This window comes from Lissotriton helveticus, chromosome 6 (genome assembly GCF_964261635.1).
Source record: "Lissotriton helveticus chromosome 6, aLisHel1.1, whole genome shotgun sequence".
In the NCBI taxonomy this organism is placed as follows: domain Eukaryota; kingdom Metazoa; phylum Chordata; class Amphibia; order Caudata; family Salamandridae; genus Lissotriton; species Lissotriton helveticus.
Window position 1 is genome coordinate 144,375,110 of NC_136067.1, and position 26,445 is coordinate 144,401,554.

At 47.6% G+C, this 26,445-nt stretch overlaps 1 protein-coding gene across 1 annotated transcript in view; it reads right to left on the reverse strand.

Moving 5' to 3' along the window:
• RBKS (ribokinase) overlaps positions 1-26,445 on the reverse strand; it is a 399,775-nt gene that overhangs the window by 156,219 nt on the left and 217,111 nt on the right. The window contains exon 6 of the mRNA XM_078647503.1: positions 11,513-11,604. Coding sequence (XP_078503629.1) covers positions 11,513-11,604 — 92 coding nt within the window. The remainder of the gene's footprint in view (positions 1-11,512; positions 11,605-26,445) is intronic.

A 26,445-nucleotide genomic window follows, 5' to 3' on the forward strand; every position in this document is an offset into this window, starting at 1 on the left:
TGTTGTTGTCACCTGGTGCCATGCCCTCCATCTCCAGGCCAGAATACATGTGAGTGGATTCCCACTATTCAGCATTAAAAGTAAAGGGTTATGATCTGAGAGTGTTCTACTTAGGTATTTGATGTTGGATGCAAGACCATGCAGGTATTCAGAGTGCAGGGATATGTCCAATCTTAAGTGTAAGTCAAAAGGTGATGTGTTGATAGCATATTCTCCATCTAAAGGACGTGCAACCCTTCAAGAATCTGTTAGCCCGAACAACTAACCTCAAAATCACCCAGCTGTTATGTTAATAACCCCCACAGGCATAGGTCGATGGAATCTGTTTAAATCTACATCAGGTACGCAGTTGATATCTTCCCTCCAGATCATAGGTTCATGCAAAATGTAGGTCAACTAGACAGACAGATTGCTAGATGCCCTACCTTCTATTCCCTATGGGATGGGTTTCTGCCACTAATCTCCGCCACAGATCTTTTTTTTTGTTTATTTTTACCTTCTTACTATAGGTTAAGAGTTTTGTTGCACACAATTCTCCTGGGTGGAGAAGGCTCTATATACCGTATAGTTATTATGCACTCAGCAATTAAACTAATGAGTGGAACATGTGGGTGCCCAAACAGTCTGCTGTGATGTCATTTGTTAATAATTGGCCTACTGCTGATGCCCTATAAATTGTAAAATTGACATGTAATGTAATATCCGTGCAGTGTTGCAATAAAATTAAGTTTGAAAAAACAACTAGGGGGAGGAGGAGCTACGCTAGTAATCAAGATGGCCGCGGAAGCTCCCGGCTCCGCTGACCTCCGCCAGCAGCTCGAATATCCTGCCTTTCATCCTGAACTTACACCAGATTTCCTTGTTCATGAAGTTTTTCTGCTTCTCATGGCGCAATCCCGAGTTTTCTACCTCATCGGCTGACGAAGATACGCCGTGTTTCCATTCTCGGCCTAACACCGTGTGGAAGCCGGGGCCTCGATTTCTAGCCTATCCGGGTTGGAATTGATCAACATCGGCCGTGAGACCTGGACTGAGCCCGGTCTCCCGAAGTGTGCCGTGAATTGTTGATTTTTGGTGACGATCCTGTGCATGACCTACACCGAGGACACACCAGCGTGTCACGCCGGCTGCCGGGGTGGGGGTCCGGTGCCCGCAGACCTTGCTGCCCTCCCGGGGTCGGCGGGCTGGGGCCCTCGCTGTCGGCGAAGGTGTGTTCTGCTAGACGAGGAGCGCCCACTGTTCAACATCAGATTTGTGTGGCCTGTTAACCCGGAGTAGCCGGCCTCCGGGGTTCAAGTCCTGCTCTGTCACCTACTGAGAGGGGATGGAGCGGACGGAAGGCACGCCATCGCTGCAGGCCGTTATGGCCGCCATTGGGGCGCTCCATTCGCATACCATCGCTGTGTTCCGGACACTGATTGTGAGAGTGAACGGTATCCTGGAACCGGAGGACGACTCTGCGTTAAGTTTCCAGCTAGCTGTGGTACCAGCGGTGCACCGAACGTTTGAAATCGAGGTCCCCGTGCAGATCCCGGATTTACTGAGCCTTGGCGGTCCCCAGTCAACAACAAGCCAGCCAGTGCTTATCGCCAGCGTCTCCTGCTCGAGTCTGCTGCCACCTAACACATCTATGGACAGTCTTCTGTGTGGTAACAAGTTCCTCAGTGACTGTTCGAGATACTCGCTGTTCTTGGACACCTTTCCTCGTTCGATTCGTGAACTTTTATCCGGTATTCGATCCTACTGCACTGACATGAACTTTTATGAACACTTTGCCTTTTCCATCAAGATGGCGGCTCGAGTGAAGAAGACTCTCATGAAAGATCGTACTGGCCAGGGCTGAACTTGATCGTTTAGATCTCATATAATAGTTTTATGAAATGCCGGGGTTGTGCCTATACTGTGACGGGAGTTGGGTGGTTATTGACTATACTCCCCCGACTGGTTCGTATATTTTGCTGACTATTGGTTTTACCACGTCTCGGGGAGGTCGCTGTTGGCGGGGGGTACGGGAGACCGGGAGTGTGTTTGCTTTCTCCTCCTCCACTTTCTCTCTTTTCCCCTTCTTTTAGGGTAGTTCTTGGGCGACAGGCACGCTGTCAGTGGGGTTAGGCTGTAGCCATTGCAGGGGTGCAGGGTGGGGGGTTATGGGAGGTTTTTTTTATTTTGCCTTTGTTTTGTTCTATGGCCCTTTTGTCTTCCTTTTTCCTTTCTATGAGAGGTGGGCTGTTTACTCTCCACGGATCCTTTATTGTCCGGGTGTCTACACTGGTTTTAATTATCCTGTATCATTGAGGACGGGGTCGCTCGGGTGGGATTGTTTTGGATCGTATAATAGACTGTTTATTTCTCCTTTCTAATGTGCGTAATCGTGATGGGCCACGTGTTCCTTACGATGGTTTTTTGTATGAATATTTCCCCCGCCTGTCCCTGTTCTGCATTTTACCGTTTGACACCTGATATCTGTAATGCCTACTCTTGTCTTACTGTTCAAATAAAAAAATATATATAAAAAAAAAAACTAGGCAGACAGATGGCCATTTTGTGATCTGTTTTGTGATTATACACACAGTATCACCTATGGATTTCTAACTGATCTACCCTCTCCTGCTACGTATCTACCTTCTTCAACTGTGTTACCCATCAAAATGGAGTCTCTGCTTAATCCATCTGAGAGTACTACTGGTGTAGGATGAGTAAGATGTAGAGAACAATTGCCATCCACATTTTTTCTATTTTGCTGCCTTCCTCTTTAGGAAGACAACGAAATGTAGTGACTGGCTTGATCACCATACAATCTGATTCCATCTGCCATCTTCAGGGTAACTCAAGGTGCCATCTACTAATCTCAATAAATCAAGCAAACAGGGGTTTATAAAGCGCGCTACTCACCCGTGAGGGTTTCAAGGCGCTGGGGAGAGGGGTGAGGAGGGGAGCAGCTCCGGATCAGTCGAACAGCCAGGCTTGAGGTTCTTCCTGAATGTGTGCAGGGTCGGGGAGCGTCTGATGTTCACCGTGAGCTCGTTCCAGGTCTAAGCTGCGATGTAGGAGAAGGCTCTTACGCCTGCTCTGTTTCTGCAGATGCGCGGGGCCTCTGCCAAGGCGAGGTCGGCGGAGCGGAGGTTCCTCTTGGGTACGTAGAAGGATAATCTCTTGTTGAGGTATTTGGGTCCAGAGATGTTGAGGGATTTGTAGGAGTGGGTGAGGAGTTTGAAGGGGATCTCTTCTCGACGGGGAGCCAGTGGAGGTCTCGTAGGTGTTGGGTCATGTATCGTGGCGCGGTGTCCCGAGGACGAGTCTGGCTGCAGCGTTCTGGATGGTTTGGGGTTCGTGTAGAAGGATTCTGGTGATTCCGGCGTATAGGGCATTGCCGTAGTCCAGTCTGCTGGTTAAGAGTGCGTGGGTGATGGTCTTTCTGCAGTCCTACTCCCCAGTATCAGTTCCAGAACCCAATGATTTTGTGTCAGAGTCACTTGGGTTGATGGATGTGCCTGATATCCTGAGGCCATGCTGGAGGGAGCCCCTGAATCATGCAGGCTCATTCCATTATAAAGAAGAGATAAATGTCCTTTGAGATGAACCATCATTCTAGGACTTTTGGCTTGTGTGAGCTGTTCCACTATCTGAATACTGTTCCTCCGTTAATGCCCCACCTCATCTTCCACCTGTTATTCCAACAACTTGGCTGTTTCGTGAAGATCAGTTCAGTGGCGTAGCAAGGTAATCGTGGTACCCGGGGCAGACAATTTCTTGTCACCTCCAGCTTAACAAAATGGCAAAAATAGTGTATAAAACACCTATGTTTGCCATTTTGTCAACCTGTCAGTGATGACACCTGAGGCGGCCCGCACCCACCTTCCTACGCCACTGGATCAGCTATCTGATTCAATAATTGACAGACACTAAGAGGCAGAGTTGTTAGTAGAGTTTCCATTTCTTATGTTAAGTTATGTTAATTTAATGAAGGTTCTACAAGGGTCATCATGAGTGTCCCCAGACCCTATGCCCACTATAGGTCACTGACTCAGGTTGTTTTCAATGCTACTCATTCCTGTACTCAGCTAGGCAAGCATCAGACCAGGCCACCATGTCAGAGTCCTATGCAGGCTCCACTGAAGGCAGGGCTGCCCCATCTCTCAGGCTGGTCTAGGCAGTTGAGAGCTATACAGGTGGCCTACTCACAACCACCTGGTCCCAAGTCTGCCACTCAACCCCAGCATCAGCTGGGCAAGGGAGGGCTCCTCTTACTGGTGGCAGAAGTTCAAGAGGCTTTAATGTGCACCATCTAGGGCGTAGCATCACCGGCCCGCTTTCCTCCCAGTTTTTCAGCCTCGGGTCCCGAAATCATCTTTTTATGTTAACGCCTCAAAGGTACATTAAGATGTCCTTTGATCCCATTAACAGCCATGAACAATAACACATCAATTACCTGCCCTAACTGCCGGCTATACCTCCACCACATTTTAGACTCTTCAGTCACGGGCCCGTATGTTCAACCAGATAGGAGGGTAAAGGAAGCTGACGCAGGCCCACTAAAATGTGTCCTAGTAAATTCCAGATCATTGATCAAACTTAGTACTGAATGTGCACTTCTGTTGGAGGAATACAAGATTAAACTGGCTTTCATTACAGAGTCCTGGGCAGATAACGCTTCGGGACCAGACCTAGTGAAAGCGACCCGCCAGGTTTCCAATGTTGCACACTGGATAGACCGCACAAAAAGGGAGGGGGGCTGGCTGTCATCTATCACCCATCACTGGAGCCTACCTCCCACAACGCCTCCAATACCTGCTGTGAGGCCCTACCATTTGGTTTCCACACCGTACAGCATAGCACCTTTAGGGTATACTGCTCCAGCACCCGCCAGGCCCCAGAAGCGTTTTTTTGGAGTTGTTAGGCACCCTGCTCGAGGAAGGGCTATGCCTAGTTTCCTTTACGATGTTGGGGGATTTCAACTTTCATCTGGAGGTATCGTCTGATTCAGATACCTGAAGAGATCATTGCGTCCCCTCCCATCTGGAGTGGAAGAGGCTACGGTGGCCTATACACAATGGCTTGACACAACATGCAAAATACTAGCCCCTGTAAAGAAGTGTACCCCTAACGGGACCAACCCTCAGCCCCCTGGTATTCTGATGAACTCAAAAATGAAAAATTGGCCTGCATGCGCCTGGAACGAGCTGTGCGGAGAGGCTATAAAGGTTCAGATAAGGAAGCATATAGACATAGCGTTGCCATCTACAAGGAGCTAGTGCTGGACACCCCCAAAAAGTTTTTTGCGGTGCAAATTTTACAAGCTAAATCTAATTCAAAGGAACTCTTTAAAACTAATAGGAAACTGGCTAATCTGAATGTCCCTAAGAGTTCAAGCAGCCCTATACTCTGCGATAAATTGGCCGATTTTTTAAACAAAAGGGGGAATCCATAATTTCCTCTTTTACCCTAGCTGATAAAAAGGAAAAAGAGAGGCCGCTAATGGCGGAACCAGATAATCCTAGCCCTATAACGGTCTTAGACCAAATTCTACCTCTTGAGATACCAGATACAATTACATTTTTTTAGTTCTATTCGTTCTGGGGCTCCCACTGATCCCTGTCCAGCGTCTGTTCTGAAGCAAATTTCAGAAGACATTGGGATAGCACTTACACCCCTGTTGAATGCCATATTTAGCTCAGGCATTTTCCCAGTATGTGGAAGAAGGCCTCCATTCTTCCCCTACTGAAGAAACAGACCCTTGACCCAAAGGACCCTAATAATTATTGGCCAATATCGCGGCTTCCGCTTCCCGGAAAAAACCATGAACATCCAGCTCAGTGCATTCCTCCAATCTAATAAAATACTCGACCCATCCCAATATGGGTTTAGAGCAGAGTACAGCCCCAATTAAGTCTACAGAAGAAATCAGGGAAGCCCTGGATAGGGAAGGCAATGGTATACTAATTCTGCTAGATCTGTCCGCGGCCTTCAACACGGTCCATTATAAAGTTTCGATGGACCAGTTGTCTAAGGTGGGGATAAAAGGACTAGCTTGGAAACTACTGCAGTTGTTTCTCTCTGACAGAATGCAAATTGTGGATCTGGATAGCGGTAGGTCAAAGCCTTATTCCCTCCCATGTGGTGTGCCACAGGGCCCCATCTCTCAGTCTGATTCTTTTTAATGTGTATGTGGCCCCCCTGGCCGGAGTGATAATATCCTTTGGTTTCCAACTCACCTCCTATGCAGACGACACTTAAATAGTGTTGTCACTAAGAGATGAGGCTGAAAAGGAAACTGGGGCACTTTTCCATGACTGTATGGTTGCCATCTCTGGATGGATGTCCGCTAACTGTTTAAAACTGAACTCGAGTAAAATCGAGGTCATAAAGTTCGGGAACAATCCACATGTGTGGACACCTGAGTGGTGGCCTGAAGGTTTGGGAATCTTTCCTACACCCACTAAGAAAGCAAAGAATTTAGGGGTGATCGTGGATAACAAGCTTTGCTCTGGGTGACCAAATAAGTATGGTAACTTCGGCCTGCTTCTTGGCACTCAAAATAAGTTGAAAAATGATACTTTTTCTCACCAAAAATGGCCTAAAGACAGTGATCACGGCCCTCATCATATCACGTCTTGATTACTGCAATGGCCTATATTTGAATGCCCAAAAGCAACATATCAACAGACTTCAAATCGCTCAGAATGCGGCAGCCAGAATGCTTGTCAGGGACTCCGAAATTTGTTTCCGTTAAGGAAGAACTAAAACAATTCCACTGGCTCCCCATTAAACTAAGAGTGTGCTTTAAAGCACTCTGCACCATTTTTAAGGCCCTCAATGGAGTAGGACCTGACTTCCTGAGGCGAAAATCTGAGTGGTATGTCCCAGAAGAACGCTACGCTCAACGGTAAACGCTAAGCTCTAGTCTCGTCATTAAAAAAGTCAATTGGGGAGGAAGGGGCTTTATCACCTGCGCATCAAAGGCATGGAATGATCTCCCTTTCTAGCTGAGAAACTCCACAGACCTCCTCTCATTTAGGAAGGCGTTGTAAACATGGCTTTTTAACCAGTAGAATATTCATTACTGTTTCCAGCAGGCAGTGCTTAGCGCCACGACACCCGAGGGTAACCATGCGCTCTCAAAGAGCAAATAACATAACATCATAAAACTGTTCAAGCAGAGCGGTCAGCAGAGGAGCTTCCAGGGGATAAGTCTCACTCCATTGACTTAAGCCATGCCCCTATACCAATGTTTAACAGTTTGCCTACATCCTAGGTAATACGTTTTAGGAGGTCTTTTACCTGATGTTCTCTTATGCACACCCAAATCAATACTAAGTATCCTGTGCTGCTTACTGAGAAGTTTAGTCTTCAAGTGTGATGAGCCTCATTTTCAGCTTGTTAACTTGTTCTTCTCCGCGATTAATAATGCCTTGATTCCTGGCAATGGCCTCTAATATCAGGATCCCTGACATGAAAACTCTGAAACCAACACTCAGCCATCTAATGACAAGAACTGAAGTGCAACACCATATGCCCGCTGGTGTTCCAGTGTTACGGCCACACACTAGATCATATAAAAATGTTTAAGTATGTACGATGAGGAAGGCTTAATGACAGCACCAGATTCAACAGTGAGTGTAGTAACATACTGATGATAACCTTAGCCTTCTCTGGTAGGACACATCGATCAGCCAGTCACGTAGGTATGGATACATATCAAGCTCATAATGATGAAGAAAGACTCAAACCAGACTTCTCTCTCATCATGTACCTAAGATACTGGCAATGGGCCTCCCAAACAATATGCAAATACAGGTACAGCTGTTCAACTAGCTACTCGGCCCACATCATCTGCATCACACTTATCACCCTGAACATCTCAAAAGGCATACATTAGCTTAAATTATAGAGGTCTTAATTTGATTAAATCCTGCTTCATGTTTTCTCGATTTGAAATATGTTGAATGTAAAACTTTAGCAGCGGTGAGCTTCAGGCACAAGTTCCATGATGCCCAGAATATAAAGTCTCCTCTAGGGGAAAAATTGGAGCAATCCTATAAAGTCAAGGGATGTGTGTAAGAGGATATTAGCCAAACATATGCTCTACCTCTTTTCATGACACAGAGCACCCAGCTATTTTGAAAATTGACCACTGATGAGGAAATAAGTTAGCTTTTCACTCAATATTGAGACTTCATTGCAACACCCTTTAGGGACCAAAAAAGTCGTTTATGGGAGCGCAGAAAGGTTGAAGTTACTTAAACGCCTCCCTTCCTCTTTTTGAGGAGGCAGCAAAATGGTTGTGGGGAAAAATGGGGTGAAATAGCCACCAAAGATATTACGTCGTCCTGGACTGCAGCAAGGCAGTGCAGATTGTGTGCAAGAAGGACAGGTACAGCGGCTCATGCAAGCACCACTGAACATGGCCCACAGAGTGGTATCTGTTGGCAAGTAGGGTCTGCTTTCCTACGGTCACCCCATTTTTTGCTTTTTGCTTCACTGGTTTTCGACTTAATGTGGCTGTGGGCCTGCTAATCAGACCCACAGCCCTGCTGTTCTCTCTCTAAACTTCACACCATGTACTTTAGGTACATCACCAATTCGGATGTGGGTCACTCTTGTGAGTCCCTGTACAGTGTACCATAGGTACCCAGGGCATAGGTGCACCAAAGGCCTACCAGGGGCTGCAGCATATTTTTTGCCACCCCTGGCTGGCCATCCAAACTGACACAACTGGCTGATCACTCAGCTGGGGCAAGGTCGTGTAATCACCCCTTGCTTAGGAATAGTATTCCTATACCTACCATTATATATAGACACATATGCACCTATAAGTCACTCCTATGGCAGGCCTTAACAATCCTGATGGCAGAGTGCTAGGTTTTATGTGAGATGGTGCTCTAGCATGAGCGGAGCCTGTCTGCAGCTTTCGGAACCATGTCCTTATAGCTGTTCTATGATATTGCCATACCATATACTCTTAAGTGCATTATAATCCTCGCGGTTGAATGCTAACTTTGGTTTGGCTTTATCAAAACATGTCGTGTAAGGTGTCATACGCTTTGGAATACTACCCCCTCGCCAGTTCTGGCGACGGGGGTAGCATTCCACCCTTCTAGAGGGAGAAGACATGTTGTTCCTGCTAATCCCGGTTAAAGTTAACCAGAGCCTCAGCATCACAAAATGGTTGCTGCTGCCACAGACACAAGTCTGACCTCCTGCTGCTGGGATTCCTTCCAGCGAGGGAGGCTTGGACAATAGGTTTCCTGTCTTGGGAGCTGCTAGCACCACCCCAGACAGGCCATAGTGTATTGGGGCAGGGAGGGCTGAATGAAATGAGACACTGCCTGGGGCACACAAGGTGTCCCATGCATAGTCCGGTTCAAACCGGTGCTGGGGCACTCCAGCCCCAGCTCTGGCACGAAACTGGACAAAGGGAAAGGGGTGTAACAAACCCCTTCCCTGGTCCCACCCATAGGAGGGACCTAGCAGGTAATCCAGCCCCTAAATTTGGTATATAGGAAGGAGCTGCGTCCCAAGACTTTAGATTTATCCTGACTGAAACTTGAAACGAAACTCTGGACCTTCGACGTTCTACCTGAAGATAGAGGACTGAAGAATCTCCCTTGTGGTCAAGGAATGACCACCCTGTGCAAGCAGGCACCATCAAGCGATCAACAGTTTGCTTTGTCGACGCTCCCGCCGGAGCCCGAGCACAGAACCTGACAAGACCCGGACTTCCAAACTTCCAACAGCCCGATCCACAGTCACAGCAGAGCTGAGACCCGTGGAGACGACGAGAGACGTGGGACCGGCCATCTTGGAAAGCCAGCAAATTGCTTTCCGTGCAACTTCTGAGGCACCCTTGGAGTTGTGTATTGGGGATTGAGAACCCCGAGCACCAACTGCACCGAAGATCAGCCCTCCACACTCCACGAGTTCTGCGTGGGGCCCTTCTGCATTTTCCTGCTCGACGCGTCTGTCCGGTCACTTGCCCGTTGGCTAGTGGCCTGTGTGACTATGAACCTTTTGATTTACACCGCTGGTCTGGCTGCTCCAGACTGGCCCTTGCTTCCCTGAAAAGGAGAAGTCCATCAGACCTTGCTGGTCTGATCCGTAAGCCATCTTTGATTCCTGCGTGGGTTGCCTTTGCCAAGGCTTGTTGACTCCAATCCGGAAGCCAACACCGCCGACAGCGAGAGCCTTCGTGGGACAGTCCGTATCCAGCTCCTGGTCGTCGTCGACACCTCCTGGTCCACGTGGCCGCAGAGACAAGCTTCACGACATCACCTGATTGCTTCGCGACATCGCCTGTTTCCTTCCTGGTCACTGGCTAGTGACCCAGACTCTGTCCCCTCTGCTTTCAGGTACTCTTCATCCTCGATCCACCCTTCGATCCACCCGGACACTTCCCTCCTGGTCGCCTGCAGCATCTTTCTACAAGGCTCCATAGGATTCAGCGGCGAAACCCGACACACTTTGACATCTATGCACCCGCTTCCTGTGGGTGAGGTAACGCGAGTACTTCGGTGCTCCTGTGGGTATTTACTATCTTAGTGCCTAACTTTCAAGTAGCTTTCTCCTTGTCCATCCGGAAGTGACCTAAAAGAACAAGTTTCCAATTCTTTCGTTCCCATTCTAACTCTATGGTAACTTGCGTGTGTGTAAAGACTCTGCACGCGCATCCCGTGGGCCTCCTGCTCCCTATCCTTTGGTAGTACAGCGTAGCCCCAGCGATTTTCCAGGCCCTAGGCCTTTCCTTTGTTCGTGACGTGGCTCTTATACCACTATTTTAGTATATGGTTCGAAGTGCCCCATGGGCATTACTGTATTTTGTGCAACTTATTGTATTATAATTGAGTATCTTGTTATGTGCTTGTGCCTCTGACCTCATAAAGAGTTCAGAGGATTGTGTTAGAAATAAATACATATATATTTTGATATACTACCTGTGTGGTGTCCTTTCACTTGGTATTAAAAGGGTTACATATGGTAAAACAGCTGGCTTCACATGCCCTCTTGAGTTTAGCCTAAGACTGCTTTGTCCATGCTACCACTAGGATAGCTGGTCTATAAGGTTGACTTTACAACCATCACCATAAGGGTTGTTTGGACTGATACAAGGTGCCCACTAGAATAGTGGACATCACATATCCGGCCAACTTCTCACAGTATCAATAAAGTATTGGAGATTTGAAGCATCTGCGGCTTACTGGAAGCCATTGTTCAGTACCAGTTCAATGATTATCGGCGAAGCTAGAAGCATAGATCAAAAATAAATACAAAACATATATAATACTATAACACATATCAGATGTGGTCACAGCTACCTTCAGATCATGCCCATTTGTAAAGTTTTACATTTGTTTTTCAACTAGCCAGCCCTCAGTCATCATGCAGGGCCTTATATCCACTCTATGGCCTATTACATTTAATACACACAAATAAATACTTGAGTTGTGCCAAAATGTACATAACTAATTAATTGTATTTAGCCATTTTGAATCCTTGTACAAAATGAAATAGCCATTACCTCACTCTCATTACAGCAGAAGACATCAGTATGGGTATAGAATCCAGGGTCTAGGTCTGCAATAGCTGGTGCAGGATTAAATATGGTCTTTACTGAAACAAAAGGAAATGGTTGTTTAAATAATTCACAGTACACTCCTGATAACACAAATATTGTTCAAACAAAAATAATGCATTAACTTTTACCAAAATAAGCAACTTGGCCAGATAGCTTGGAAGGCCGTATCAACTCCTTTAGCAGCTAATGTAACTAAATGCAGTATTGTGTGTGTTTGTGGTGCCTTTGTGTGGTGGTGGTGGGTGTGTATGTGTGTACAACTGTAGAATATTCTTCCATTCTCTAACTTTATAATTACTTTCTGATATATTTACAAAATATTTGTGGTCCCCAGTAGCGTTTTTTTTTTATTTATTCTTAAGTACAGGTCATATATCTTTCCAAAATATAAGTCCGAACTATTTTAGAGATAACTGAGGAGAAAAGGTCCTTTTGTAGAGTGTCAGCTCTTAGATCTTCATATGATAGTTTTATTCAAGTCAATGCTTGCATTCATCTTTATAGAAGGGATGGCACAGCCATTACTCAGGTAGACACGCACACCTGCAGCCCTTGCGTAGGTAGATGCACACACCTGCACTTTGATGCCTGCTTCAGGACTCAGAGAGAGATAGTTGTAGCCAACCTACAAACCCTTGAATCCCTTTAAAAATATATATTTAAGCTAACATTTCAGCCTGACGAGAATTTCGAAATTTTTCTTACCTAACTTTTAGCCCATAATTAAAAAAAATCCATGAAAGATAATTTCATCCTTCTTTGTTGTAAGAGGGTGAGCCTTAACCAGCTCGGTATTGTTGCGAAACAACCATGCAGGCATTACAAATTTGTGTGTGGCGCCGCGGCCAGGGCGACTGATCCTGGAATCTGGGGATCATGGTTCGATTCCCGGCGCCAACGAAAGATTAGCCCAGCACCATGTGACTCTGGGCAATAGCTTGCTTAATCTTCCCCTAGGGCCTAGAGACCTTTACGGGTGATTGTTCGCGCTTTACAAATGTGGATTATTATTATTATTACCATGCATCAATTATATAAAAAGAGAGGTACCCCCTATTTACTTTTAGGTCCAAGAGGAGGGGGAAATAATTACAAATATGAGAAAAACCTCTAATCTGACCTATATATATATTACCTACTGGCGGTCGCCAGTAGGTAGTTATAGTTAGGACCTAGTTAACATAGGAAAATCGCAACATTCTATTCCCAATAACTTTGGCGCAGATTGAGGAATCTTCGTGAAATTTTCAAAACTTACTCTCCAGTCCGCTCCTATCTTGAAAGTTTTGGGGTGATTCAGCAAGCAGGGGCCGAGAAAAAAGGGGGGTCCCAAAACGTGTTTACCCCATGCAATTTCCCTTAGTAAACTTTAGCCGCGGCTACAGCCCGAACTGCTAAACGGAATTACACCTAATTTGGCAAAAAGGAACCCCTTGGTTCAGAAAAAACTCTTTTTGTTAAATGGTGTAAATCCGTTCAGTAGTTGCTGAGAAAATCAAAATGTAAATAATATCGATATCTAGAGGCGCGCAGGATCCGCGCACCCTCCCGATCACGAGCTTCATGCTAATTGGCTGTCAACACTCCAAACCAGGAAGTAATGGCAGCCATCTTGTGCCTTGGTAGAACCGGAGCACAAGAAAACAGTAAAAACAAACGTGAAAAATCGCAGGATGCGCGGAGAATCCGCGGCTCTGGCCGCAAAATAAAAAAAAACGTAGGGAGGCCTCCCGTGCTTCATTTAAAGAAAGCCCCTGAGTGTACCAGGTCCCGGGGGCAGAAAAAAAAGTGTGGGGGGGCCCCAATCCCCGGGGACCGCCACCCTCCGGGGCTTTGATTATTAATGTGGGGGGCATCCAAGCCCCCCCCCCAAGCCCCAGGGACCCCCGGGGTTGTTATTTTAATTTAATTTAAGTCCCCCTTGAGTCCTGAGGGTCCGTGGGGGCCAACTAACCCATCACTTACCTCCAGTAAGCACCACAGAGCTGCGTTGCAGAGTGTTGTAAAACGGGGCGTGGCCTCTGAACACCTCTCTGTCCGTTGATCTACTGATCACCCTCCCTCCTTTTGATAAAGACCAGAATGCAAATGGCATCAACTCAGACTGGCGCGCGGGGTAGGCACTACATACCTACTCGAAAAAGCGAGGTACATAAACAGCCTCTGCGAATGTAAACACGGTGTATCACAAAGGGAGAGGGGATTAAACACCGCGGTTCTTGCATACATTCAGCTATCCATAGGTTCATCATAATTCTCAGAGCACCCAAATGCAGAAGCACTCACTCAGAGCACATCACACAGACACTACATTCATCCCTGCTATAGATAAACCAAACATGCAGAGCCACCTCCTCTAGGTGCACTACTACACTCAGAGGCCCCTATGGTTGCACAACTACATTAGCATATCAGAATTAGCTGTTAACTATTCAATTACTTTCGCAGGAAGTTAAGGTAGGGCCATTCCAGTACACCATGGAATAGCCTCTTTGCACCAAGCATCAGGTAGCCTGCCCCTCCTAAAAGTACTATACATTTCTGTCACGGTATGCTAAGATTAAAACATAAATTCATGACCATGATCAATAAAAATGTTGTCTGATCTGCTCCGTTGTGTCAGACTCCATGTTTATTGCTTGTTCTCCTTAACACTGCTCCTCTGTTAAATAACATAAGTTGGATCAGATGTTTTACTATTATCCCGGACTACGTGGATGTTTATTAAATATGTTCTTAGGGACGACTGTTTTCCCACACAATTAAAGTAACATACAGTCAGTGCTTAATTTGAACTGGTGGTTGCAGGTGGGGCCCACCGGCAATCTTTTTTGCGGGATAGGACTAATTTTTCTTCATCAGACTCTGACCCAGAATTAGAGATAGAAGGGCAGAAAAGTAAGAAAGAAGCTGGAAGGGAGAAACAGTGCTAAAGGTAGAAAGGAGGGATGAAAAAGAACCTGAAAGAATGAGATCAAGGCTGGGAGAGTTTAGTGTTCGATGAAAGAGGCATTTGGTGGAATCACAACTACACAACATTGGTATTTGGCAATCCAAACATTTGGCAGCAGCGCAGACGCGCTTCTGAGAAAATCTTTAGGGCCGGCACGTATTCTTTTGCAAGTTAAGCAGTGCATAAAGCGTATTTGTGGAACACAGTGCTCAGTAAGAAGTGTCTTGGTGCAGGGGGAGGGAGTTTCAGGTCTTAGCTGCCAGGTGGGAGAGGGAGCAACCGCCACTGTTTGCCCGGTGCATACGTTGACCTCAGAAGGATGAAAGGCTGATGAACCCACAGAGATCTGAACCTGTGACGATAGGGTAAAGCCCATTACAGATCCTTTAAGTGGATGAATTAGTCCACTGACCAGATCGGTCTTCCCTACACTAATAGATCACCTGATAGGCCTAAAACTACACACCGACAGAGTTCAATGGACCTATTGCTACACTCCGAACACTCTTTGGTGCACCAGTAGGCAGTAATGGCATATCCCAGATGCTTATGGATACACCAGTAGACGTCCAGATCACCTCAGTGGTCAACCAGTGGATATTGGCAGCATTCTATTGGTACATTAGTGCATTTGAAGCACACTCTATGGACACCTATCTGTCAGTGCCACAGGCAGGCAAGCATGTGCCTATAGACAGAGATAGGAAACGTGCTAAACAAATGCACATGCAATCAGAGGTCAAACACGTAACCTTCCTATAAAATCGTGATAAGGTCACCCTAAAAGGAGTAACTGAACAGTTATCGGCTGCCTCCTTTCACGGTACTCCTGAAGGTCGCACAAGGTGTGATGCAGAAGTTGCATTAACTCCTGCAATACTATAGCTATTATTCATGTTTCCTAGGGAATGGTCCGACAATCATCACCTTGTCAGCAGAGCTGCAGCACACTGGCAGATATCCGTGCCCGCTCTGAGCTTTTTCATCAAGACAGACACAAAACTGAAACTGCTCTATTTCTTGAAAAACGGTCTGAGTAGCTGAAGATTACCTTGTATGCAACAAAGCATATCCCCAAGACTTATACTTCAAAGCATACCACGTATATGGTCCCTCCAGGGATACATAAACACTGGTTTAGCCTCATCAAATATACCCCCCTACAGTCAATGAATAATCAGGTTCGCCTCAGTTAAACTAAAAATGTGCATATTACGGTACTCTGCGTCTTTAAGCGGAACAGAGAGGAGCAACAGACCGAGCGATTCAGATTGTGCTGCACACAGAATGAGACGCAAGCTTACAAGAAACCCAGGAGTGGAGGTAGGCTGCAAGATTGCCTGGGACAGCCCAGGAATGATCAAATGGTGGAATAGCCCCCAGCACCATGAAATGTAGAACTGCTGCTTCCTGGCGCACCCAAGTCACAGTTCCGTAAATAAGGCTATAGAAGAGATAGTGGCATGCCTGCCAAATGCTTAGTGTGTCAAGATGAAGTGCCCTCTTTCTCAAGAGTTTGAAACAATACTCTTAACTAGTGCAGCACTCTTTCAGGTTAAGCCATCAGTACCCCAAAGTACACACTGACCTTTTGCACATCTTAAAAGCCTCGGGGTGTTTGGTCTCATACGCTACTTCAGCAATAGAACGGACCCCATTTCGCAGCGGCGGTCATAGCGCACACAGTCGCTCCACTCTTGCACAATCCAACCGCTGCCCATGGGGCTTGTAATGCTGGCACTCCCACACAATATGGTAAAATGTACCAACTTGCCCACACCCATGTCAACTCTCCGTCATCGCCCACCCATTCTGACCAGCGCCGTCTGAGCGTAATAGGATCGATGCAACAGTGTTACTTGAACTGAACAGAAACCCGCCCGCGTGGCCACTTCCCTTGGGGACAACGGAGCCCCCCCCATTCATCATCCACGAGCTCTGCTAGGTCTCGAGCTCACTGCTCCGTCAGATGCTGCAGGGCATCGGTGTGCTACTGATCAACGTTTTATATGTCAGGGACTTGTCTTTCCATGGCATAAATTCGTCCAACAGCCGATCTTCATTGGGCGAAGGCTCAGGGAACCACTCCTTCTGACAATCCCGCCCAAAGTGTGTGATGGAGGTGGAGAGAGCACGGGCACACGGACAGCGGGGAGGAGGGGGCCGGGAACGGACAGCGGGAGGGGGGGCGGGAAGGCAAGGAAAAACAGCACGGGCACACGGACAGCGGGGAGGGGGGGCGGGAACGGACAGCGGGAGGGGGGGCGGGAAGGCAAGGAAAAACAGCACGGGCACATGGACCGCGGGGAGGGGGGGAGGGCCAGGAACGGACAGCGGGAGGGGGGCGGGAAGGCAAGGAAAAACAAGCACTCACCTGGACTTCCTCCGGCGGCGGTCGGCCGCGGAATGACAAAACAAACCTCGACGAGCAAAAAAAATAAACCCCGCCCACCGCTGCACTGACATGACAAAGGGGCCGGATGAGAAAAATTCTCAGAAACGCCCACGAGTCGCCTCGCAGGATGACGGACGCCTCTGTTTGCCAATGGCTAGCATCCATTTATGGAGCTAGCCAATGGGAAACAGAGGCGGGACGAACATCCATACTGTAACTCAAAAGATTTCGCCCTGGGCGGAGCACTGCGTGCTCTCGCCAGGTCGAAACCTAAAAAGGGGCTAAGACACTGGAACAGGAAACTAAAACATATCACCACGGCGGCAGGTTGTTGGCAACACTGACACCAGGAGGGTGGGAGGGAAGAAGCAACACGGACAAAGGGGAGTTTGGGGTGGGAGGGAAGAGGCAACACAGACAACGGGAGGTTGAGGGTGCATACATGCCAACATTTTGGAAGGGGAAATTGGGAGATTTTAAACTAATAATCGGAATAATGTATTTCTACTATTCACTTCTATTGAACTAGAGGCAATTTCTGAATCGGCTCCAATAGCATGTATTAGCATGTATTGGGGTGTGAGAAATGAAGCAACATGGACCATGGGAGGGTGGAGGAGGGAGGTAAGAAGCAATATGTACAACAAGAAGATGGAGGGCAAAAGAAAAGCAACACGGACAATGGGGTTGGGAGGGAATAAGCAACATGCACAATGGAGGGTGGGGCAAAGAAGCAACAGGGACTAGTGGGGGATGCGATGACTTTGCTAGCAAGTAAGAAAAATAGTAACGCAGTCATAGTGCCAGCAGTATGACTGTAATCAAGATGAAGAAACCAGTACTTGGTCCATGCTACAGATGAAAGAAGAGAAGGGGACACCGGCACGCACTGCCCAATTAACTCCTTCCCTGCGGTGCGAATTTCGCCGCAGTGAGGGGATTTGATTAGGGGTGTGACCCCTTGCGTGCTCAGGACGGCCGGGGCCATCCTACTTCACGCTGGGTGTGTGCGCAGGACGGCCGGGGGCCGTCCGAACTCCGTCCACTAATTAATTCTCCAGCGCAGGTGCAGAATTCGCGCCGCGCTAGGGAATCGGCGGCGTTCGGAAGGCCCCCGGCCGTCCTAGGCACACGCCCACCGGCGTCCTAGGCACACGCAAGTGGTTAAGAGGCAGCAAATGTGAGTGGGAATGAAGCCCACAAATGGTAAGCCATTGTCAGGCTCCAAGCCCCTTATAGTAAACAATATCTGTTGCAAGCTAGCAGCGCATGCACGGTCATAGGCGAGACCTAAAAATGGGCCCAACCCTGGTTCCTGTTGTTGGTAATGGTTTCTGCATGGTGAATTCTACCTCTTTTTACCTAAGACATTTACCTGGTAGTGTTATTTTTATACATCACATGAAATGTATTTGTATAACCATTGATTCCGATGATCGAAATCAACTGCCTGTTTCAATGGCCAATTACGGCCATAAATACCGAATCGGTAATGCCCATTCATTCCTATGGGCTTCAAAGCCCATAGGAATGAATGGGCATTACCGATTCGGTATTTACCGAATCGGTAAATACCGAATTGTTCCGATTCGGTATTCCAGCACATCTGGAATACCTACATATCCACCCCTCAGATTTACCGATTCTTAATTACCGAATCGGTAAAATTCGGTAATTTTCGGTAATTAAGAATCGGTAAATCTATTCTACCTACATCTGGCCCTTCATTCTTTACATACAAAAAAGTGTACTGAGTACCTACAAATTACTGAAGTACTTAATGTTTTAAGTTTTTTCGTAACTACCGCTGTACTTTCTAGGTACTACAATAAACTATTAATGGGTAGGGAACAACAATAGAATCTGCTAATTACCTATATCTAAGGCCCTAACCCAGAAGACATACAAACTGTGGTAAAAACAACATGGCTGCCTTCCAGTGTTGTAAAGGAAGACATGCCACTACATTCTACACCATTCCACTCCACTGAATAACACGCTACTCCACTGTACCCCACTACAGTCTATGCCACCCCACTATACGCTATTTGACTGTACACCACTACATTCAGCACTCCACTCTATACCACGCTACTCTATGCTATTTCACTGTATGCAAGGGGTCGCAAAGTGTGGTCTGAGGTTTGCCCGAGGGTCACATTGATGCCAGCATGGTGGGAGTGGGGCTTGTGAGGAAAGGGGTTAAGGTGGGAGCTATCGCTAACTTGGGAGACTCAAGTGTAAAAAGGAAGTAACTTGATTATTGAACTGGAATGAAATAGAAATGCACAATGTGAAACCAGAAAACTTGAAATCAATCCTGGCTTCCCTACTTGATCGACTTGTGTGATCCAAGACAAATATCTAATTACACTTTGCCTCCTTTTTCTTCGTTATGACACCTTGAAATACATGTGTTCAGGATATACGCTGTACAAAACTATCTCACTTGTGTTTGATTTAATAAACTATAATGTGGTCCATGTATAATAACGACCCAGAACATCTAGAAGGGTCTATGTGACAACTGACTTGCCCCTTAGTTCACTATTGGCATTGTTGTCAGGGTGGGCAGAGACATGACGTTAATTTTTGAAAACTATCAGTTTTAAACATACCTCTGAATGCACCGATATAATGTGATGTACTAAGGGGAAATGCATCTGTAGGATAATGAAATACACTTTTCTGAATTTTGAAGAGACTTTATCATATGTTTACACATTTGTTACAAAATGTCTTTAAAAAATAATACTTTCCTAAAGGTAAGTGGAGCAGGACACTTTATTTGCTTCTTCTCTTTTACTTCAGTTAGTGTAAATAAATGATTGCTGTTTATTTAACATCTTTCTGAATGTTTCTACTCGATCAAATAAACAGCAGCCCAGTGCAGTCATTCTCCTAGGGGCTGCATGTAAAGGTCAGGAGCCGCATGAGGCCCCGGTGCCGTACTTTAAATACCACTGCTCTACACTATTCCACTGTATGCCACTCCACTCTCTGCCACTCCTGTGTACGCTATTCCACTGTACGCCACTTCACTCTATGCCACTCCTGTGTACGCTATTCCACTGTACGCCACTTCACTCTATGCCACTACACTCTACACAACTCCACTGTACACTATTCCACTCTATGTCACTCAACTCTACGACACTCCACTTTGTCAGTCAACTCCACGCTATTCCACTGTAGGCCACTCCACTCTATAGTATTCCACTGTATGACACGACTCTCTATGCCACTCCACAGTACACTGTCCATGCTATTTCACTTAACGCGACTACACTTTACGCTACTCCACTCAATGCTATTCCACGGTATACCACCCCACTCTCTGCCACTAAACTGTGTTCTATTCCAATGTACACCACTCCACGCTACGGTACTCCACTCTGTGCCACTCCACCCCAATCCACTCTACGCTAATACACTGTACGCAACTTATTATAACTCACGCACCTCCATACACAGTGTAGTGAACTATAAATATAGGGATTAGATCTATTCTCAAGTTAGCTAACCAGAAGGTCAGGAAAGAAGTGATATTTTAATTAGCTAGATCCACCTGAATGTTTAAAAGTTTCATAGAAATTCAGCATGGACTAGTGAATCAGATTTCCCTCTGCGGCTAAAGGGGTTAGTTCTTCAACAGTTTTATAAATGTCCTGAGAGACAGTGACAGCATTCATGACTTCAGGGTTAATCTAGAAAGTCAAAATGGAAGACTGTTTCTTATTTCTTTCTCTAGGGTTAACTAACAGAGTTTTTCCTTCTGTATTTTGTAACAAGTTTGACTTAGAATACCACTGTAAATGCTAGCTACCTTTGAGTTAAAATAAGAGCCTGAACCATGACGAAACAGTCCTTTTTAGGTTTCGCCCTGGGCGTTGGCAACTGCGTAGCAGTTGGCCCGCCCACGGCGAAACCTCATGATTCTACATATGTACTTTGGTTCAGCCTCTGTCTACCATTGGCTAGCTCCATAAATGGAGGCTAGCCATTGGGAGACAGAGGCTGTCAATCACGCTTTCTGGTGAAAACGCGATTCGGGGGCGTTTCTGGGACTTTTTTTAAGCCCCGCCCCTTTGTCCCGGGCCGCGCTGTCATTGGCTGCCGGCCCGGGACACCCCCGTGATGTCATTCCCCGGGCCGCGCTGTGATTGGATGGCCGGCCCGGGACCTGACTTGTTTATTTATTTTTTTCGCAGAAACAGTGTTTTGCGGAAAGGCAATATGCTATTGTGGGCCACGTTTTTTAGCGTGCCCGGGACGATTTTTTATCCCAATCCAACCCTGGAGCCATGAGTACCTTCATTACAGATGTCTCAGGTCTTACAATGTTTCGAGCCATCACACTAGCTGTGGTTAGGTTTCTCTTTGGCCCTACACACGGTTTATGAGCTCACCTCCATGCGCTTGGGTATAGTATTGTGCCTCACTGTGCTGCGTTTTCGTTTGTGCAAAACACTGTAGTTTAAAAGCTCATTTGACATCTTTTAGCTTCAGAGAGCCTGAGTCCGATGAACACGAGCGAACGAAAGCTGCGCTGCCACACAAGGACCTTCAAGAGGCCGGAGCTGAGCGGCAGACATTGAGATTTTGCTGGAGGGTTCACTGGGGGGGGGGGGGGGATGCAGAGAGGGGGGGGTCACACGCTGGGGAGGGTTCAAAGGGACCTCTTGACGCTCATTGTTGAGCGGTTGTGAGAAGTTGGCCTGATGTGCAGTGTTCACTATTCTAGTGATCACTATATATCAGTCCAAACAACCCTTATTGATGATTGGTTGTAAGTCAACCTTATAGACCAGCTATCCTAGTAGCATGGATACGAGCAGTCTAAGGCTAAGACTCTAGAGGGCGTGTTAAGCCAGCTGTTTTACCATCACATTACCCCTTGAACACCCAGTGAAAGGACACCACACAAGTGTTATGAAAATAAACAATGTATTTATTAGAATCACAACAACCCTGTACTCTTTATGAGGACAGGGTGCTAGGCACACAACAAAACTCTTACGAAAATACTTAAGTTAGCACGTTATACACAAATGCCCGAGGGGCACGAAAAACCATATACTTAAAAAGTGGAATGCGAATTACTAGCAGGTAAGTAACAGTTCTAATAGGCTTTGGAATCGCTAGGACTTGACTAGGGAATCGTTAGATTACTACTAGGAGACCTAGGGGACTCGGGTGCAGAGTGTGCACTCTCACGCGGGATGCGGGACAAAGTCTATGGAGGCTAGTAAAAGCAAAGTTAGTGTTCACGGGCGAACCCGACCTGGTAGGAAGAAAACGACAGTGGATCCTGACCCTAGGATAGTGAGGCTATGCTGGGACACCGAAGTGCCGAAGTTACCTAGCCCAGGGGCTGCAGCTGCATAGGTCTGAAAAGACGTCGGGGATCTCGTTGCCGGACCAGGAGCCTGGAAGGAAGAAGTTGCTGGCAGGCGACCAGTGAAGGAAAGTTCGATGGATCCAAGCCTGGATCAAGGAAGAAGAAAACCTGAAAGCAGAGGGGACCAAGTTCTTGAATCACTAGCCAGTGATTAAGTGGGCACCAGGATGGCACCGGGCGAAGTCACCGCAGTCAGGTGAGTGGGCGCTGCTGGGCTCTGCAGTCTCTCGGACCAGGAGGCGTTGTCGGCGACCAGGATGGAGGTGCGAGCTGTCCCACGAAGGTTCTTGCTGTCGACGTCGCTGGACCCAGGATTGGGCAACAAGTCTTGGCAAATGCAAGGCCCACGCGGTGGACCTAAAATGGCGTCTTGAGTGGACCAGGAGGGTCCAGGGTACTTCTCCGATGGAGGGAAGCAAGGGCCAGTCTGGAGCAACCAGACCAGCAGCAGAAATGTCGTCGGGCGTCGTCAGGAAGGCCACAAGCCAGCGGGCTAGTAGCCAAACAACGCGGTGAGCAGCAAAAAGCAGAAGGGCCCCACGCAGATCGGGGAGATGCTGGGGGGCTGCTCTTCGGTGCTGGAGCTGCTCAGGGTGGGGGCTTCTCGGACCCCAAAGCACTCACCAGGAATTCACTCGGCGGGCTTGCTGGAAAGAAGTCGTGCAGTCTTGAAGATGGCCGGTCCCTCGAGGTCTCGTCACACCCACGAATCTCAGCGTGACTGATGATGCAGGTAGAGGTCAGAGGTGCCAGGGAAGCCGGTTCTCGTCGAGCTGGGCAGTCGGATTCCGGAGGAAGGACTTGCAGCAGACCGCAGTGTTCTTAGATGGTGCCTGCGGGTGCAGGGTGACTACTCCTTAGTCACAAGGGAGAAATCTTAGGAAGAAGTCTTGAGTTCCTTTCGCAGAAAGTAGTTTCAGGATTAAAAGATGATCTGATTTGGAAGGGGGCCAGTTCCTACCTTTATCCTGTAAAAAGGGGCTGGCACGCGACTAAGTCCTGCCCTAGGGGTGGGACCAGGAGGGGGGTGGTTACACCCACTTCCTTGGCGGGCTTTTCCCCAGTACAGGGTCTGGAGTGACCCTGGAACTGGTTCCAGCCAGCCTATGCACAGTGAGCACCGGGGTGCCACGTGCAGTCACCTTCCTCTGAAGCCCTGCCTACCTACAATACACAAAACCCTGTCTGGGACGGTGCTGGCACCGCCCCTGGCAGGAAACCCTTTGTCCTTATCTCCTGCTCTGGGAGGACTCCCAGCAGCAGGAGGGCAGACTTGTGTCTCGGTGGCAGCATCCATTTTGTGGAGCTGAGGCTCTGTTTGACTTTAACCGGGGTTAGGGGTTACATACATGTCGTGTCCCTCTAGAAGGGTGGAATGCTAACCCCGTCGCCAGAATTGGCGAGGGGTTAGTATTCCAATTCGTATGACACCTTACTCGACATGTTTTGATAAAGCGATACCAGAGTTGGCATATAACCGCGAGGATTATAATGCACTTAAGAGTATATGGTATGCGATATCATGGAAACGGCTAAGGGATGGATCCCGAAAGCCGCAGACAGGCTCAGCTCATGCCAGAGCACCATCTCACACGATTCCAAGCACTCTGCCTTCAGGATTGTTAAGGCCTGCCATAGGAGTGACTGATAGGAGATCTGTGTGTCCATTTTAGGGTTAGATATAGGTATACTATATCTAAAGCAAAGGGTGATTACACCACCTTGCCCCAGCTGTCAAGCAGCCAGTTGTGTCAGATTTGGATGGCCAGCCAGGGGTGGCATAATACATGCTGCAGCCCCTGGTAGGCCCTGGGTACACCTATGCCCTGGGTACCTAAGGTACACTGTACAGGGACTGATAAGGTGACTCAGTATCCAATTTAGATATGTACCTAAGGTACATGGAATCCATTTTACAGAGAGAGCAGTAGGCCTGGGGCCCTGAATAGCAGGGTCCCAGGTCAACTAAGTCAGAAAACCAGCAGAACACCAGGCAAAAAGTTGGGGGCAACCATAGTCAGGGATCTACCTTCCTACATAACCCCCCCAAACGAAAGGAGATAAGGCTAGCCTTGCCAGGTAAGCCTATATTGCCTGAGTGGCCATATAAGGAAGTACCAGCACTGGCATGGTTACCCCCTATCTCATGGTCCACTAAGCAATCCCTCACCCTAAGGGTGTCTGAGGGTCTCCACCATAGGGAATCTCTACCTGTGGTGTGTTTTGGCAAAGTAAAAGGCTGGTGCTGAAATGGAGTACTGAAGTGAGGCTCCACTAATTTTGGGCTCAGCTTCCTCCAATCATTTTCCACCATAGAGGCCTTTCTGTCCAAGACTGAGTTGTTTTGGGCTCTCAGGGTCAACCTCTGGCTATCTACAGCTGGAGGTTGGGTCCCTCTGTTTGGCTTACTGGAGGGACAGGTCAGGTTTGGGGCCCTCAGGTCCCAGGTTTGGCTGTGCCCAACAGTGTCCATCTGTGGGAGGTCCCTAACTAAATTTAAGGGGGATCCCTCAGGAGTTGGTTTTATTTTCACTTGGCTAGGACTACTAGCTTCAGTGCCCTTAATCTGCTGATTGGGGAATTCTTTTGGACAGGGGGCCCTTTGGGGTCCACCACTGGCCTCCCTGATCTCTACAGCCCTGGGCTGACTGAGGCAGGGTAGAGAGGGGCAGGTTACCTGCTCCAGACTGGGTCCCACCTTGGAAGGGTCCACTGACATCAGGGGTTCTGCCAGGCTAGGCCTGACTACCTCTGTGGCAGTTTCTTCACAAGGGGTCAGATCAGTTCCCTGAGGAGGCTGATCTTTTCCTAAAGTCTGGTGGGAGGGAGATTTCTCTTCCTCCTCAATGCTCTCTGTCTGAGTGGAGTGATCCATAGTTTCAGGCTTCACAACACTATCATCTGTCTGAGTTTGAGCTGTGGCCATCACAACTCTCCCAACCTTTTCAGGAGGGGGCTCAGTTTGGGTGTGGGCTGTTACCATGACAGCCTTGACAACCTGTTCTGGGAAGGAAGTTGTCTGAGATTGGGTTGTGACTGGCACAACCCTCCTGACCTGTTCAGGGAGGACATCTTGGACTGGGGCTGTGGCTATCACTGCCCCACTAACCTTACCATGGGTATTTACCATTTTAGAATGGGTTTCTTGCTCAACTTCAGCCCAGGCTGAGAGCTCTAAATCATTCCCCAGTAGGCAATCTACAGGCAAGTTTGGTGACACTGCCACTCTCTTGTGGCCAGTGACACCTTCCCAGCTGAGATTGACCACTGCCATGGGATGATCTCTCTGTACTCCATCAATATTGGTCACCTGGTATGTGGCACCAGGTAAAAGTTGCCTTGAGGGGACTAGACTCTCAGTCACCATAGTGATGCTAGCCCCTGTATCTCTATAGGCCTCAACTTTTATACCATTGATGAGGGGCTCCTGTCTGTACTTGCCCAAAGTGTTGGGACAAGTTGTGAAGTTGGCAAACCCCATGCCAGTCTCACAGACAAGAGTATCTAAGTTTGGGGACCTGGTTAGGCCAGAGTCCCCAGGAACTCCCAAAGTAAATGCACCCAAATTCTTGGGGGCACTCCCACCACCTGGGGGATTACTACTAGTAGGAACAGGAGGTTTGGGAATGTTACTTGGGGGTATGTTTTCCTTATTGTTATTCTTTGGGCAACTGCTGTCAGTTTTTAAATGACCCACCTGTTTACAGGGATAACAATAAGGTTTCTTCTGGTTGTTGGAAGGATTCTGGGACCCACCCCCCTCAGAGGATTTTTGGGGCCCTGATGTGGTTTGATCTGTAGATTTATTCCCACCCTTCTCTTGAGGCTTGGTTGATTCCTTTTTCTGGTCACCACCTTGGTTCTTGGGCCTAATCCTGGTTCTGACCCATTTGTCTGCCCTCTTACCCAATTCTTGTGGAGAGGTCAGATCAGAGTCTACCAGGTGCTGGTGTAATAACTGGTTCTGACAATTATTTAAGACTTGCTCTCTCATAATAAGATTATACAATCCTGTGAAGTCAGTAACCTTGCTACCCAGTAGCCAGCCTTCCAAAGCCTTAGTGGCACAATCAACAAAGTCAGACCAGTCCTGAGACTGAGTTTTCTGGTTGTCTCTGAACAGCAAC